The following is an 18,648-nucleotide window of genomic DNA, read 5'->3' on the forward strand; positions in this document are numbered from 1 at the left end:
TATGGTATTCTTCTGCTGATCTTGATTAACAATGATAGTTCTCAATTCTTATTGGTTTTTCCATTTGCCAAAGGAACTAAAGAAGCTGCAGGAAAGAGATTCTGCCGGCACTATGGTTTCTTCCCATCAGATCATTTTGCAGAAAACTGTCCCATCAACCCTAGAGGTTAATTTTAATTCCTTAAAGTATTACCAACAGTTAGACAAGTATGATTCATATATGCACATATACATACTCACATACACACATTTATATTTTAACCTAATTTAGGTTTTAGGCAGTGGCAAATGTGATATTACATGCCATATTAATAGTACACTCACTGTTAAGTTCAATAGCTGCCATATTGCATCCTATTAGTCCTTTGCTTTCATAAAAAGTTTTATCCTAGAGAAGTTTGGCTTCTTCATAAAACTGAGGAGAATAGATAAAAAATGAATAGTCAGTGGGCCACATGGTAACCAAATTGGGAAAAATTCATGTTGTCCTTATTTGTAAGAGATTTTAGCAATGAACAAAATATAAACTATTTATAGACTTTCTTTGAAACTCTTAAGTTGGTCTCAAAGAGGCAGAGAGATTTGCTAAGGATATGACATCTTTTTTCCAAGCTTGGTGGAATTTTTGGCAATTACTTGAAGGGAGCAAAAAGAAAGCATTGAGACTTTTTCTAGAATATTTTTAACCAAAAAAGACCTTTGATTTTTTTCATGCTGGCCTTAAAAGCACAAATAAAAAGCTATAAATAATGCAGTGTGTTCATGAGCCAAAAGAATGCCCAATTGTTTGGCACAAAAATGATATCTACCTTTAGTCATATTTACCATTAGATTTTTTAAGGTTGGAGTGTCAAGGAGAGGCATGTCCTTTACAGTCAATAATTTTCACCTGAAAGGATTTCATCAAATGACAGTGTTGCTACCTGCCATTTTGTGGTATAGTATGAAACCCCAGAAGTGAAGGTAGTTATGTCTTCAAATAGCTCTTCTAGTTTTCTTAAAGGATTCTTATTTGAAAAAAAAATGGAGGAACAGACATTCTAATTTAGCTTTTATATTTCAAATATAGGGCACAGAGGATTGGGTTATTGTAGACAAAATACCTACTGAGATAGTTGATGGCGATTCAAAAAGAATGGTCACTTACAAAGTGGTGACTGTGAGCAGTAAAACTGGTGACATCCCTGCTGACGTGTTAAAATCCAGCAGCATTGAAATGCAGAGTTTTGATGACTTAGCACGGGAGATGCAATGGAAAGAAGAGAGCAAACAGAAAACATACACTTTAGGAAAATCTTATGATACTGTCTCTGGAAAAATCGTGACCATGACAGGGAAAGCTAAAGAAGGTGAAAAAGCAGGGGAACCTTCCACACTTGAAGCCCTTCAGAAATTTGAGAGAGGGATGAAGGAATCTGTGAAAATCATCCCTGTAATGACCGAATATGAGGTCCTAGAAGCCATCTCAGATGACAAGGCCAAGAGAGGACCTGAGGTGCAGATCGTGAAAAGGAAATTGTCCGAGTCTCTGGCCCCCATAAAGGAAGCTGAATCCCGGCTACCAAGTCCAGATGAAGAAAGTCTGAAGAAAACCCAGAAGCTGGAAAAGGATTTGGAATTACGTACAACTCTGGCAAGCATACAGCTTACTGGAATAGAACAAGTCCCAGACAAGGAAGCTTTAAGAGCAGGGTTCTTTGCTCGCAAAGAGAAGAGCCCATCTGAGTGGAGGTATTCCCAGGAGCCAGGATTCACCGTTGCCACTGCTCATTATGTCACTGAGTCGTCTGCATCCCGAGTAGTGGTAACCAGTGACTCTTATATGTCTCGTATTTTAAAGATTAAAGCATGGCTTATTTTGGAGCCATACCCTTCTACCCTGAACCTTTCAGTTTCTCTTGCTACTTGACTTTATGTTGACAACAGCCAACCCAGCTTGTTTATTTTCTCATCATTAAATAAGGATGGCAGTCCAATGTAGGCATTCAGCCTTGCACTTTTATTTCAAATTCCCTGTAACAGAAGTGTAATATTGCTGCTGTGGCTTGCAAAGAAAATGGGGAGAGAAAGGTCTGCTTAAACCGGCACCATCCCAATCCTAATAACTTGGCTTTTAAAAAAGAAAAGCTTAGAGTTCACTACAGATTTGTGCTATTTTATTTCCCATTCTTTTCTTTTCCTGACCTCAGGCTCTCAGATTCTTCCTTTCCTTCCTCCTTTTTCCCTCCTGCCTATGGCTTTGTTAAATTAACATGGATGAATGTGTCTGTGAGTGAACGTTTTTGTCCTGTGTTTGACTCTTCATTTCTTTGTTTACTCAGACTAAGTCCACCGGTGAAAAAATCTTGGATGGCTCAGATATCTTCACTTTAATAGACTCTGCAAGAAAACCCACAGAGTTCATAGGAGGGGTTACTACTTCTTCACAAAACTGGGTTCAGGTGGCCATTTGCTTCCCTTTTTGACTTTTCTGACTGTATATCTGTTTCTTGCTTTGTATCCTTCTTGCCTTGTGTATATGTGTTCATATATTTGTATATACATATAGGTGGCTTTGCACACACAGTGAGTATACATACACACATGCATGGGGTGTGAATATGTATTTGTGTACATATACATATATGACTTGTGTGTATGTTTAATTATGCATACATACACTCTATGTGTATAGAAATATAGTTTGACAGACAGACACGTGGCATACGTACTCACACACATATATGTATCTGTGTGTGTATGCAAGCTACTTTGCCCTAAAATTCTTAGGCCTGTGATAGTAAACCATTTAGTGATAGTAAACCATTTAGAGACCAAGAGCCCAAATTGCAACCCCCACATCACATGTGAACCTTGGACTGCTGGGCAGAGGAGCAGGTGATGGGAGAAATGTCCTCAGGTGCGAGAGGTAGAGGGGAGCTGCCACTCTGCCATGCTCCAGCACATGGACCATAGGTTCATCAAAACAGTCTTAGGTTCTGCTTATCCTCTGGCTTTCACTCATCTCCAATAAAGTAGAATAAAATTAATAAAGCTTTCACACTGTGAAATCCTGTGGCATTTCTTTTTATTTTTTTTACTTGACTTAGCATCCAACCCTAGACTGCTGATATTCACGTGAATATGCTATAACATTTTTATTTTAATGTATATGTTTTTTTAAAATAGTGTATTTTGCTTTTCTGTTGCCCATATTCTGAAGTAATAGCCTACATTTCTGTTGGGAGCTTAAACTAAGGTTGGAAGGGGAGGAGGTAAACGAGATGGAATTGGGAATGATTTATGCTTTTTTTTTTAATATCTGTTTTCCAGTGTTAAGCCTTTAACTTGGGTATTAGGCAGCTGGGTAAGTGGCTTCTGTTTTCTTTGTGTTTGTTTTTGAAGAGGCATCCTGACATCAAAATCTTTTTTTTTTTCCCCAGCAGAGCACAGAAACCAAGACGGAGCCCAGTGAAATACAGAAGGAATCCACCGAGCAGCACCAGCAGCTTAGCTCAGAGAAGGTTGTTCAGCAAACGGTGGTGGTGGAGGAGAGACGTGTGATGAATGTGCATGCAAGTGGGGATGGTTCTAACCTGGCTGGAACTCATTTGGATGCTGGAGCTCAGGCAGTATCTGCTGTGGCTTCTAATGTTACCGGGAAGGCGGGTTCCGCTCTGATTGAGGGGGCTAAAGAGGAGAAAAGGGAGGAGGAGGAGGAGGCGGCTGATAAAGCTGTAATCAAACAAGAAGAGATTGCCACTGCTTCTCATGAGCGAGAGGAGGAGGAGCAGACTGCAAGATCCCTCATTTCGGAATCATTGGAATCAAAACCTCAGTTTGAGGTAACTAATGGTTGACAGACCTTTCTGTGCTAATAGCAAATTGATTGATTCTGTCCTGAAATTGTTACCTTCAGAGAGTTGAAATAAGCATATGCAGTTCAGTTTGGTTCTCTCTCTTTGCAAAGTGCAGTATGTTTCTCCTCCAATTTCCTTCCTGCATGGCAGTTATGGGGGGCTGTTGCTGGCTTCCATCTTTAGCAACATGTAATATGATGAAGTGGGAAGAACCCTGGTCTCGGAATCAGAAGACCAGGTTTTGAGTCTTGACTGAGTCACTTCACGAGCTCTTGTAATTGTGGAATGGTCTCTTAACCACTCCAAGCCATTTCCACATCTCTAAAGTGAAGCTAATGGTAATTTTCCCCCTTAGCTCATGACAACAGGATCGTCATGAGGAAACCCTTTGTAAAGTGCTATAGAAAAGTAGGTGGCAGCTAGGAAGTACTGTAGATAAAGAGCCAAGCCTGGAGTTGTGAGTACCAGGGTTCAAAACTGGCCTCAGATACTTCCTTACTTGTATGACATTAGGCAAGTCACTTAACTCTCTTTGCCTTGTCCTTGCCTTTCTATCTTAGAATTGTTACTAGAACAAAAGGTGGAAGGGTTTAAAAAAAGGGAAAGTCAGATACTACCAATAGTCCCTTAGAGTGCCGGGAGCTCTGAAATCTCACTCTTTTGCTATTCTTGACATAGAAGGGATGATCCAACCAAAAAATATTTTGATAATTTGAGAGGTTTTTCTTTTCTTTCATTTATTTGGATGAATCAAGAAATATAAATTCCCATGTGCTGAATGCCAAAATTGCAGTAAACAATTATTTCTTCAACTTTGTTCTTCTACAGGATTCCTTTTTGGTATTAATGAACTGGCTGATGATTTCTTACCCTACTTTCAAAAAGAAAATTACTAGATAACAGGGTTGTGTTATTACTCTACTACAGCAGAAATGGAAAGGAGGAAAACACACTAGAATTTTTTCTCAAAAAGTTTTCTTCACCTGCAACATTTTAACAAAAGTAAAGAATGCCTTTGAATTCCAGGAGATTCTAATGCCCTACATGGGTGTGGTGTGTGGGTGTGTGTCTCCTGTCTTCCTTGCTTCTCATGTAACACAGCATACATATATTCCATACTAATGTAATGCTTCTATCATAAAAAAGAAAAAAAATTTGTGTATCTAAACTATAATAATCACTTTCCTTGTTTCCCACTGATACAGTCATCATCTGTGAAGACAGAAACCATAAGTTTTGGCAGTGTCTCCCCAGGAGGAGTAAAGCTGGAAATTGCAACCAAGGAAGTGCCAGTAGTTCATACTGAAACAAAAACCATAACATATGAATCATCACAGGTAACACACACTAGAGAGGCCAAGCCATTCTTTTTATTACTATATTTTAGCTAAATTTAAGATGTATTGTAATTATGAATTTGATTGTCAGATAACAGTTAGAGAGACCAAACTTCATTCTGTTATCCAGAGATAATCAATAAATGTTGATAAACTGAAAAAAATTCTTATAAATGTAATCATTACTTATAGTAGAGCCCATGACTATAACAGCTAGGCTTGCCTATCCTTCCGTAACTCAAATAGGTCTTTGAGCATGACACTGGTGTAGTTTTCCCAAATAGGATATAAGGATAGTAGCACTGAACACTGCACTTGGAGTCATAGTCATAAAGTTTGGTAGGAAAAGGGACTATGAAAATCATTTAGTACAACTACATTGTTTTGTATATAATGAAACTGAGCTGGAAAGGATCTTAGTGGCCAATTAGCGCAAACCATACATGAAAAAACCCCACTCCAACATATAGGAAAGTGATCATCAGAAGACCTCCAAAGAGGAGAAGCCAATACCCTCTTTTTTTTCAAGTGAATTTTATTTTTTTCAATTATATGTAAAAACAATGTTTGATAATTGTTTTCTGACATTTTGCAATTCAGATGCTCTCCCTTCCCCCAATGGGGTAAATAATCTGATATAGGTTATACCAGTGCTTTCATGCAATATATATTTCCATATTTCCCATGTCATGACTGAAGATTAATATATACAATATCACATATACATATCACATGTACAATAAGAAACTCGCAAAGGAAATAAAGTGAAGGGTAGCATGCTTTAATCTGCAATCAGATTCCAATAGTTCCTTCTTTGGCTGTGTATAGTATTTTTTTTATCAGGAGTCACTTGGGGTTATCTTGGAACCTTGTTTTATTGATAATAGTTTAGTCTTTCACAATTGGTCATCACCCAATATTTATTTTACTGTATCTACTGCTCTACTGGTTCTTTCTCTTTGATTTTGCATCAGTTCATAAAAGTCTTTCCAAGTTTTTCTGAACTCATCCTGTTATTCATTTCTTATGGCACGATAGTTTTCCATTACAACCACATACCACAAGTTGTTCAGCCACCCCAATCAATGGAACCCCCTGCCCTCAGTTTTCAATTCTTTGACACTACAAAAAGAACTGCTAAAATCTTTCGTACAAGAAGATTGTACAATTGTACAAGAAGATGTACAGATCCAGTAGTGGCATTGCTGGATCAAACGATATGCATAGTTTTATGGCCCTTTTGGATGTGGTTCAATATTTCTCTACAGGATGGTTGTATCAGTTCACAGTTCCACCAGCAGTGCATTAGTATCCCAATTTTCCCACATCCCCTCCAAGATTCATCATTTTTATTTCTGTTCATATTGGTTTATTTGTATTTCTCTAATTAGTAATGGTTTAGAGCATTTCCTCAAATGACTAAATAATTTTAATTTCTTCCAAGAACTTGCTATTCATATCTTTGACCATTTATCCATTGCAGAATGCTTTGTATCCTTATAAATTTGGCTCAGTTCCCCATATATTTGAGAAATGAGGCCTTTGTCAGAGATACTTGCTCTAAATGTTTTCCCCATTCTATTGCTTCCTTTCCAGTCTTGGTCGCATTGATTTTGTTTGTACAGAAATATTTTAATTTAATGTAATCAAAATCATGTATTTTATTTTTCATAAATGTCCTCTGTCTTATTTGGCTATGAATTCTTTCTTATCCATAACTGACATAAACTTTTCTGTTTCTCCTAATTTGTTTATGGTATCACCCTTTATTTTGAGATTAAATATCAATTTCTGACTTGATCTTGGTGCCTCCTCCCTCTTGATGTTTACCCATTCTACTTTGGCCTGCTCTGATTGTTACAAATTTTTCCCCAAATTGACCCTAAATTGGCCTCTTCACAATGTTCATCCACTGCTCCTGGTTCTGACCTCTGAGGCCAAATAGAACAATTGCTCTTCCATGTGACAGCTTTTTATATTTTTATATTTTTGAAGATAATTATCATGTATTCCCTGAGTTTTCTCTTTTACAGACTAAAAATTTCCTCTTCCTTTCATTGACCCTCATATAATGAGCAGCATCTTGCTGCTTCTCCTTTGGAAAATCTCTAGCTTATCCATTTCGAATGACTTATCTAAGGTGGCATAATTCTTGAGGAGAAAAGCTAAGATTTCATCCTAAGTCTTCTTCCTCTGAAACTAGTGTGCTTTCTATTACACCAGAGAATTAGAATCCAAATACAGACCTGTCATTTATCATCTGTATGATCTGGATCAAGTTAGTTAACCTTTCTGGATCTCAGTTTCCTCATCTGTAAAATTGGGATTTTGGACTATAAAGGCTTTTATATTCATTTTATATATATTTTTTATATATATTTATATATATATATATTTATATTCATTTTATATATATTTTAGATTCAAGTTGGTGGATTTTCTTAAAAAATATTTGACACCTAATATAATTGGTTTCCTTTGTAATCTGGTGTATTTTATTTTATTTAAAAACTTTATGGGAAAGGATCTGTAGACTTTTCCAGAGTGCCAGAGGGGTATGTCACAGACAAAAAAGGTTCTGAACCCCTGTGCTAAATGATATCTAAAGGCCCTTTTGGTGTTAGCCTTTTGATTTTGTGATAGTCTGCCTATCCTCAATATGTTTTGAGACTAAAAAAAATTATATCTCTTCTCTCTTAAAGCGATAGAGGAAAAGATAAGAAATTTCCCCTCCTTAGCTCTCTAAATCCCTAGTTATTTCTGAATGTTGGTGCTTTTTTCATCATTTCAGTAATGCAGATAAAATTGTTTTAAAATGTATTTTTATTAACTTGGGGTGTGGTTTTTCTTCCCTCCCTTTTCTGGGGTAGGTTGATTCCAGTGCTGATTCTGAACCAGGTGTATTGATGAGTGCACAAACAATCACATCAGAAACAACCAGTACTACAACCACCACACACATCACCAAAGTAAGTGATAAGCAAATAAGTGGCATTTCTTGGAGTAGGAAGGAGAGAAAGCTTACCAAAAGCAATTTTTCTTTTTGAAGATTGAACCTGTCTAAAGCTCAGTGGATTTAAAATAAATTCCCTCCAATTTGTAGAGCCCTTCCTCATGTGTGTGTGTGTGTGTGTGTGTGTTTTCTTTGTTTTTGTTTTAACCAACATCACTGGGCACTTTTGTGTACTAGATTATTGAATTGCTAACAAAATGTATCCCCACTTCTTCACCTTTCATTGAATGTCTACTTTATGTTAGGAGACAAAAAAACAGACATCATCCTTGTGGACTTAACACGTTGTCTCATTCCTTATATGTTCTCAATGTTCATTAAATGTTTGCTACTCTGAAAGTAGCTTAGTTACTTTGCTACTTGCTCCAGCCCCTATCTTATCCTCAATTCTAACCCTAACTTTTAAAAATCTTTTCATTAATACTCTTTTATTTTTTGAAGTGCAAACTATGTTAAACTGTTCTCAGCATTTTCAGGTTCTTTTTTCTTCTGCAAAAAAGTGAGTTATTTCTTTTATGCCTAAATTTATGAAGTGTGTGCCTTTGTTCCTTTTAGACTGTGAAAGGAGGCATTTCAGAGACAAGAATTGAAAAGCGAATAGTCATCACGGGAGATGCAGACATTGACCATGACCAGGTAGCGTACTTATGCTAGAAAATACCTGGGCAGAGGACTAGAAAGAGATTTGATAGTCCTATACTATTTCTTCTGGCATGCTCTCTGAAAAAAAAAAACTATATTGGATAAACTTTTCAAAGAATGATGGCATAATTCATATCTAAATCATTTTTCCTCATTTATAAATTATGTAAATATCTCATGAATTTTCACCTGGCTACTGATCATGCATGTTCCACCTCCTTTTTGTTTTTGCCCTTCTGTGGTTTCCTGGGGATAGGCGCTGGCTCAGGCAATTAAAGAGGCCAAAGAGCAGCACCCTGACATGTCAGTGACCAAAGTAGTGGTACATAAAGAGACAGAGATCACACCAGAAGATGGAGAGGACTGACCCCAGGTAAGAGGCATAGACAAACATCCTAGGCTCTGCCTAGGCTGGCATGTGGCACAGGACACTTCCCTCTCATTCTTCACCTTAATGCACCTCTCTTTTCTTGTTTCTCTCACTGGCATTTCAAATGGTGGATACCAAGACTATGAAGGGTTTCACATTCGGGGGTGCTGATTTACTTCAGATCAGTACATTCTTTATTTACTTTTTTCAGAATCTGAGACCTAATTCTTATTGCCAGTTAAAGAATCAAGAAGAGAACAGCTTTGGCTTGGGTGATCTTGCTGGCCATCTCTTGTTATCTATGCTTTCATGCGCTCTTTTTAATTACCAAAATTTTAACTCTTTTTTATTGTGCCATCTAAAAAGAACAAAGACTATTTTGTTCTGAAAGGTGCAATTTGTATGTTGTAAATAACTATGGAAAGAAAATGGTCTCATTTTTCTAGGACCATTCCCTGAAATGTAGACAGCAAAATTACTTGACTATAGACTTCCCTTCCAACTTGTTTTGGTTCTGGCTCAGGATGCACTACTACTTCTGAAAGCCCAAGAGGCTTTTTTTAAACCCTTACCTTCCATCTTAGAATCAATACTATGTATTGGTTCCAAGGCAGAAGAGTGGTAAGGGCTAGGCAATGGGAGTTAAGTGACTTGCCCAGGGTCACACATCTAGGAAGTGTCTTGAGACCAGATTTGAACCTGGGACCTCCTGTCTCTAAGCCTGGCTCTCTATCCATTGAGTCAAGAGGTTTTTTGCAGTTTGGATATCTTCTGTCTCTTGTATCTTTCAGAATTGTTTTTGGGGGTGTGGGGGTGTGGGCGTGTGTGTGTGTGTGTGTGTGTGTGTGTGTGTGTGTGCGCTAGTATGGCATTATGTCTCCAAGTGAGGCAGCAATGCAGCCTTTTTGCATCATGTCTTCCTCAAAAAGGCATGTCTCTCTACCTCTTCTTTGGTGAGCATCATAATTAGACTCTATCTTCTGTATGTGCACAAATTTGTCATGCATACTAACCCGCTATGCAAGAGCCCTCAATGCCTTGCTTTGAATGCTGAATGCAACACTTGAGCTGCTCGTGAAGTTTGTTTTAGATAATGGCCTCTTAACTTTAGAAAAACATCTTACAAACCTAAGTATATATTTATGTTCTCTAGCATTATTATAAGAAACATAGTGTGATGAGTGGCATCTCTTTTAAAAAGTTATTTTCCTGCTTCAGAAAAAAAAAGAAATCTAAAGATCACTATATTCAGACTACTAATTAATTTTGGACGATGGAAACAGGCGTTGTGGAGTGAGTACAGCCACTTGTGTGGCATTGTATTAATTCTTTAAGAGAAAGCATATCATCAGCAGTTGCGTGTACTGGAATGATATGGTTATCTGTTGTCAGAGGAAGTGTTTAATAACCTGAGAAACATTTCTCTTGCCACCCCCATTGGAGCAAATCTCTCCAGTGACTTCAAATAAATAATTAACTCATCAAATCTCTTTCCTGCAGGAATAATTTAGCTTGCATATGAATCCAGTCATGCACACCATTAGGAACACCAGAGCCTATATGGAGTCCCCGTTCTAACCCGACTGACTGACTTGTATCTGTCCATGGAAAATTTCAGTCCAGAAGAATTGATCTTGACTGTTAATAAAGACACTGGCAGAGAGATCTTCCCATAATAGAGCAATCTGATTCAGCATCAGTAAACCGATATTGCATGAAGCAACGATAAAATTGCAAAAGAGCAGCATTTTTAATTTTTACAAAATGTCTAAGTTTTCAGCTATACTGCACGTTCATAACCAACAATATAAACAGTGATTTCATGTAACACATAAACAATTCATGCCTTTCACAGTTTATTATTAAAGTCTAAACAAAATTATAATTTGTTAGGTGGCAAAAACCTTTTATGTTTACAAATTAAATGAAAATTACCCTCAAATGCTAGAAGCTGTATAGGTACGTTGTATAATGTTTTATCACACGTTAGATGTGCCAATAACACAGTTTATTCAGTAAACAACTTGAATCTTGTTCTTGTTTCATCTGGTTTTATTACTATTCCCCTATAAAATGATGAATTCCTAATCCTATGGAAATATTTAATGCTTACAAAATGTGCTTTGTATATCTGATTTAATACCTTATGGGGTAGTCATGATTTTAGTATTTTGACTTGATTTTCATTCTCTTGTCTGCCTTGTTCTGCATTAAATCCAGAAAGCTTCCCGTTTGCCCTTAACAAGTCACAAATCTATAAATTGTCATTATTTTGAGGAAACTTGTATTTTCCTTATATTATGAAATTATTACTCTGTAATGACCCTATTGTTTTTTTTTTATTGACTTTCCCCTTGTTATTTGAGGAAAAAAAGTGTTTTATTTCAAAACCTGGTCAACATTTATAATAATCTAGTTCAGAGCCAAGCCTTAAACTGTACAGAACTTCCACTGTAAACTATTGAGTGTTTAGTTATAAATATCCATTGAAGAGTTCTATTCTCCATCACACTGTCAACTGCATCACAACACATGGTGAATGTATGTTTCTGCATAGTGAAATAAAAGTGGTAAATGCATTCAAAACTGTATCGTTCTATGTCTAAGAATCTTACTATTCTGTATGTTGAATACGAGGGTAGGATTTGCATGACATCAAAGGCCTCATTCATCTACATGATATAGGTGTCTTGTCTTTCAACAGACCACACGGCAGCACTCAGACCATTTGAGGTATTGTGGTGGGGGTAGAGGGGAGGAGAGTGAAAATGGAATGGAAAGCATGAAAATCCTTTTCTCATTGCAAGGTTTGTTAAAGGTGCTCTGAAAAAAGCATGTTCACTCATTTTGTTTTCTGTGTAGTCTTACTGAAGTGACAAAAAAAAATCTATCATGGAATCTCACTTTCCAATGCTGAATGAAGAAAGTTGCAGCATCTCTAGAATAATTTTGGGGGAACAAGTGAGGAGGCCCTCAAGAAAATGGAGAGTCTACTCTTTTCATTTTTCATCAGCTTCCTAACTAAACAAATGGAAGTGGTATACGCTCTCCATATGATGAATTCGACATACTTACACAGTTTTGTGTGATTGTAATGTGAGCCTTTCCTTGATGCATCTACTCCCATGCCAGTGGCTATTTAAATTAGTGCTAACCTTCTGCCTTCACTTTCTGCTCTACTCAGTGTTCAGAAATTTTAAATTATTCTGCCCAAAGAACAGGATACCTTTTGAAGAAAAGTTGCATTGAACCATATGAGTGTGTTGGTTATTTGGAGGGATAGGATTTCTGTCACCCTCTTCCAGAGACCAAATATCATCAAAAGAAACTGATTGGCTGCCAGTCCATGGAAATTCCCAGTCTCTTATGGATGCCATTGAGGAATTGAATCATCATAAATGCAGTTATGACCACTAGAAGATTCTAGTAAGGTAAATCAGCACTGGACCTGTGGGAAACATCACATTACCTCCCAACGACTACCTGCATGGAGATCTGTCTCATCTGTGATCATAAAGATGTCGCCATTTTAAACCCCATTGTGGCATTCTTGTCTTCATTTGTCTCTGTACTTAGTAATAGGATGTATATCATTTATTATCAAGGGAGTCACCTAACAAAATGCCTTTTCTCATTTTCTTTGACTCACTTCTGCAAGCTACTCATTTGACAATCTCTGAATTAGTACATCCTTCATGAAAATTAAATTGGAAGACCTCCCAACACATCCAAATTCTACCATCCAAAGTGAAATTCTTTAATGCTATACTATGTATTCAAGAGTAGTGCATTATCTCCTGAAATAATTTTAAAGAACCAAAATATTGGGTTTTATGTGACTTTTGTGGTCAAATTCTTAGGCTTCAGTCAAAATATGTTTAAGATAGGAAATATATTCAGGTAATATTTTCAAAATAATAATTCCTTTGTGATGCTTTTATAGTATGAAGTTAGCAAAGTTAGGGTTAGCTATTTTTATTTTAGTTCTTCCATTTTTTACTTTAAATTTTTTTTGTTTGTTACATTAAAATTTTCAGGTAACTGTGTTCCTCCCTGCTTCCCTCCTTCTAAAAGCTTTCATCCTGAATAATTCCTCATACTGGGGGAGAAGAAAATGAAAAACCATAGAAATTATACTGTGATATTTTTTCTAACAATCTTTTTTTCTGCCATTAGTGATACTTCTTGTGAGTTTTATACCTTCACAAAGAAGTTAGAAGCTATTTTCTGGTGTGGAATTTGAACAATGTTAGAATAGTTTCTCAGGAAAAAAAAAACACATTTCTAGTTCTTCCTTCAGCAAGGCACATAGACTATTTTTTATACAAGTAAAATATTTCTTGAATCACCCACTAGGAAACTAGTTTTTTTAATGTGATCTCACCACAAAGAGATGGCAAGATCAGTCAGCAATATTGCCATGTTTCAGGGTTGGTGTAAAGGGAATTTCGCCCTGTGACTTAGAAGATCTTTGGGGTCCCTCCCAATGCTCTGATGGTATGATTCATGATTCCTTTTGTCTATCTTTAACTTCTTACTAGGAAGGTAGCTACCAATATTATATAGTAAGTCAGAAGTATAGGTGCTATAATTTAAGAAAAGGATCTTTTAGAGAGAAACTGCATTTAGTAGGTATATTTTTAAGGTATAGAATAGCCCGGGCAGTAATAAGCATGAAGAACTACATTATATCCAGGTTTTATGTTAAAGCCCTAGGAAAATATTTGTCTTCCAATGATGACTCCCTTTTAAAATGCAATTATTTATCATGCACTAGGCAATATATTTCTTTTCCTCCCCCCCTCCCACATTCCTATTTTCCTAATCTGTAAAGGTCTTTCTCCACATTGAACCTCACTACTTTATGTCTAGACTATTGCAATAGCCTGCTGGTTGGTCAGCTCTGTCTCAGCTGTTAAAATGATCTTCTTAAGGTCCAAATATGGCCATGTCTCCATTTCATTCCAAATCTCTACCATTGCATCAACTCAAATTCCTACCTATTCCCCCCAGGATCAAATATAAAATTATCTGTTTGGCTTTTAAAGCTCTCCGTAATTTTACCTCTTACAACATTTTCAGTCCTCTTACTTCTTACATCCAAACATACACTCATGTGCTCTGCAAGCCAGTGACAATGACTTCTTTGTTATTCCTCTCTTTCAATTTTATTAATCTCCTTTGTAAACCTCAAAATTTCTCAGACTTATGAATGTTAGGGGTTTCCCCCATTGGGGAATCTTCTACTTAAAAAAATTCCCTAGCAGATGGTGAGAACTCTACTTGAGTGTGGGGGCTCCTAGCTATGGGAGTGTCCCTGCTCCACCCTACTTAAGACTGCTTTAGGACAGAAAACAGCTTGCTAAACAATGAAAGTACTTTGATCCATGCTTATGGAAGGGACAGGAAGTTCTTTGAATCATGACTGTTTTAGAATTAATACAATGGGATACTAAGTACCTAAAAAGGTGGGGCAACTTGTAAACTACTTAAACCTAAAAAGGTGATAACTTATTCAGAGGTTTTTTCTTAATGAAATTTGTCGACACAGCAGCATTTTTTCCTGTCTTACTAAAGAGATTAAAACTACTCAGCTGTGAATTCAAAATGGGCGGTCCTTTAGAAACATCTACAGTGATTGGTAGATGTAAGGACTTAGGGGAGGTGACAGAGGAGATTTTGCCCTTAAAAATAAGAGCTCAGAGAAGAGGAGGGAGCTCGATTTCTGACTCTCATTCTGAAGGAAAGTTCCTTGAGGAGCTCCTCTGAGGGACTCTGTCCCTCTGGGGTAGGAGCTCTGGAGGCTCTTGAGAGAGGCCCTTTGAAGCAATCTCTGGCTGGAAGACTCTTTGAGGAAGGACCCTGGCCTGGTGTCACTAGTATCCTTGTTTAGTCAGACCTTGTGGTGAGTGTTAAAAAACTGACTGATTTCTCTTTTAAGACTCAGGTCTAGGCCATATTGGCTTGAGGCCCTTCATACTTATTCCTTTCTTGCTCTCTCTCTCTTTCTTTGATTACTTATTGTATTGTTAATTAAAATCTCTATATAACCCAATTGACTTGGGTATTTGAATAATTGGGAATATTTCCCTGGCGACCACCTTATATTTGATTTTAAACCCAAGACACTGTAGTGAAAGCTATTTCTGCGGTCAAATTTACTCACCCTCTCTTATTTCTATCACAATTTATATCTTCCACTATTTTAATCACTACAGTTTAAGACCTCAACCATTTTAAATCTCACGCCTTTGATTTTCAAGATTTCTAATTTGTTGTTTAATTTGTTCTTCCTCCAGTTTTGTTTCAATTGCATTCCCAATTCACTGATCTGTTCTTTATTTTATTGGTGTAGTCATCTAGACATGTAAATATCCCCTATGTACAGCTTTGGCTGCATCCCTTAAATTTTTGTATATTGTCTCCTCGTTGTCATTCTCTTTAATGAAATCATTGAGTGTTTCTAAGATTTGTTTTTTGATCAATTCATTTTTGAAAATGAGATTATTTAGTTTCCAATTAGTTTTTAGTCTCACTGCTGCCCTAAAAGAATGTAATTTTATTGCATTATGATTGTAAAAGAATGCTATTAATATTTCTGCTTTTCTACTTTTGGTTGTGTAGTCTCATTGTGATTTTTCAAACCAGACACTCCATCTCCTGACTCCAGCCATTCTCATTCTGTGTGGAACAATCTCCCTCCTTATCTGTACCTTCTAACTTCCTTAGATTCCTTCAAGACTCAGCTAAAATTGCATTCTTTTCTTTTGCAAATAGCATTTCATGATCCTTCTTAAAGTTATTTCCTCCCTTATATTGATTATATCCAGTTTACCTTGCATATATCTTGTCTGCTTATAGTTATTTGCATGTTGTTTCCACCACCAAATAATGAGCTTCTTGAGGGCAGGGTCTGGTTTTTTGCTTTTCTTTGGCTCAACCAAGTCTTAGCACAATGCCTGGCATATAGCAGGCACTTTGTAAATGCATGCTAACTGTCTAGCTTGTTGGCTATAGGTTTACTTTAAGGTCTATTATTAAGAATTCAGTTTTTAACTATTCTTTAAAATATCAAGGGCTATTTCAGTGATCTTCCTGTGTTATTAATAGAATTGGCTCATATCCCATTGTTTGATGGAATGTCCTGACCACATGGAAGATAATGATGATGATAATGACTTTTAAACTTATAAAGCAATATCTGTACATTTATTTCATTAGAGAGAAAATGGCAGCTATATTGTCTCTATGTGTAATGATCCTTTTCTATAATTGATATAGAGGAAATTATTATATCTAGCTGTATCAGTAACTTCTACCATTACCTAATGATTTCCAATGGGGAAAACAGCATTATGTTAAGTTGGAAACCAGTACAAAGTTTTGATTACATGAACAGAAGTAGCAAAGAGGAAAAATACAGTTAATCTTTTAGTATATGAAAAAGAAAAAGTCTTCCCCTGATGATCTCTAACATCCATGTCTAGGTTCACAAAGGAACAATATGCTAAAGAAGCCATATGTTATTCTTTCAGTTTTCCTGGAAATATTACAATAAAGAACTATTAAAATCATTGCATCTCAGGAACCTGCTACCCTACATCTACCAACTTAAATCAATGTTCTCTAAATGTATGTGTAGCTAAAGAAAAATTCCAAGGTACCTATTATAAAGTAGCATAGGCTACTTTTCTCTATTCCTTAACTATAAAGTGAAAAGGTACTTATTTCCCCCTCTTACTTATTTCAAATGCATTCTCACCTCTTGTACTTTTGAGGTAAATGCTACTAATAAATGTTATCAGATAAAATCGGTAGCAAGATTTCAAAAAGTGCTGGATGGGGGTGGGGTGGGGAGGGAACTACCATCACCTGCAGCTTAGATAAAAAACTGTCATCATTTTTTCCATGTTCAGTAGAATTAATTTAGTCTCAGCCATTGCCTGTTGATGACTTCAGCTAATTGTTATATAATGATAATCCTAGATAACTGGGATTGAAGTGTTGAACTACAGTGAGATTGAGAAGATGGCACTGTCATGGAAAGGGGAATAAAGATAGTTTAAGTAATGGGGTTTTGTGTGATTTTGTTCTCCTTGAACTGTGTTCTTTTAAAACCATTTCCATATACTTTCAGGTCTTCAAAGTGTTGTCCTTCAGTCTGATAATAAATCACAGTGAAAAACTATTCACCAAGAACATCTAGGTGGCTCAGTGGATATAGAGCCAGACCTGTGGTCAGAAGGTGCTGAGTTCAAACCTGACATCAGTTACTTCCTACCTGTGTGACACTGGACAAATCACTTAACCCCAATTGCCTAGATTTCAGTGATTTTTTGCCTTACAATCAATACTTAGTGTTGATTTTAAGACAAGTCAAGATTAAAAAAAAAAGAAAGAAAGAAAATCTATCCCCTGGGAGGTGGTTTTGGAAATCTCAAGCATAAATTTCCCCTTTAATATTGTCTAGGTTCACTATTGCTCCTTCCTTTTATTTAGTGAGTCATTATCAGTGCCCCTTTTGTTTGTAATCCATAGAGACCTTAGAATTCAGTAAATGTTAATTTTTCTGTAACATTTGTAGAAGTTTTTCCCACAATGTTCATTCTTTTCAGTCATGCTGGAGTCTTCATGATCCCATTTGGAAGTTTTCTTGGTAAAGACACGGAGAGAGTTGCCATTTCCTTCTCCAACTCCTAGATAAGGAACAGAGGCCAACAAGGTTAACACAGTTAGTCACACAAGTCACATTGTTAATATGTGTCTGAGACTGGATTTGAACCAATAAAGATAAATATTCCTGATTCCAAGACTAGCACTCTATCCATTGTACCACCTAGCTGACCCAATTCTCACATTTTTTAAATGCATAAAATGAAATACATATTATATTAAAGGAAACAAATTATTTTGAAATAAATTCTCAATTAGTTTTCAAACAAAGTCCTCAGACCCCAGGTTAAGAACCCCTGCCTAGATTATAGACCTCAGATTGCTTCTAATTTGAAAGTTTGTGCTGTAAGTATATATTCAACTTGAACTGCAGATAAGTAGATAGATAAGAGATATTGAAAATAGGTAGTTATAGATATGCCTGTTAGTGGCCTCATCAAGTAAATTTACCCCATATCTGGGACTTATGTTATAAAATGCTATAAAAATGATTGAGATTCAACTTGGAAAGGAAGGAATATAAATGTGATTAAGTTGAATTACCCTTTTAAGAATAAAGGTCACTAAGATATTGAGTTCCTGATTGAATTCTAATTTTTGAATAGCCCTGAAATAGCACTTCTAGCCATGGTTTTGTAACTATGCAGCTGGTTTTGTTGTTGGTACTCCTGAGTGTGACAATAATATAAAGCGGGCACCTTCAGAATGACTGTGAGAACTCCTTTCCTAGGCTCAAGACTGGACTCACTGCAGCATCTCAGGCAGATTGTTCAG

At 36.5% G+C, this 18,648-nt stretch overlaps 1 protein-coding gene across 47 annotated transcripts in view; it reads left to right on the plus strand.

The window, feature by feature from the left end:
* EPB41L3 (erythrocyte membrane protein band 4.1 like 3) overlaps positions 1 to 18,648 on the plus strand; it is a 243,190-nt gene that overhangs the window by 169,347 nt on the left and 55,195 nt on the right. For 7 of the 47 annotated variants that reach the window (XM_056823702.1, XM_056823697.1, XM_007487683.3 and 4 more), the window contains 7 exons: positions 2,322 to 2,441; positions 3,426 to 3,824; positions 5,045 to 5,176; positions 8,047 to 8,145; positions 8,745 to 8,825; positions 9,088 to 9,204; positions 10,702 to 11,787. In XM_056823702.1, coding sequence (XP_056679680.1) covers positions 2,322 to 2,441; positions 3,426 to 3,824; positions 5,045 to 5,176; positions 8,047 to 8,145; positions 8,745 to 8,825; positions 9,088 to 9,198 — 942 coding nt within the window. In that variant the 3' untranslated portion in view covers positions 9,199 to 9,204; positions 10,702 to 11,787. Of the gene's footprint in view, positions 1 to 73; positions 167 to 1,069; positions 1,805 to 2,321; positions 2,442 to 3,422; positions 3,825 to 5,044; positions 5,177 to 8,046; positions 8,146 to 8,744; positions 8,826 to 9,087; positions 11,788 to 18,648 lie in introns of those variants that run through there. The other 40 variants (XM_056823713.1, XM_056823705.1, XM_056823712.1 and 37 more) reach the window with 14 other exon arrangements.

Source organism: Monodelphis domestica, chromosome 3 (genome assembly GCF_027887165.1).
Source record: "Monodelphis domestica isolate mMonDom1 chromosome 3, mMonDom1.pri, whole genome shotgun sequence".
NCBI lineage: Eukaryota > Metazoa > Chordata > Mammalia > Didelphimorphia > Didelphidae > Monodelphis > Monodelphis domestica.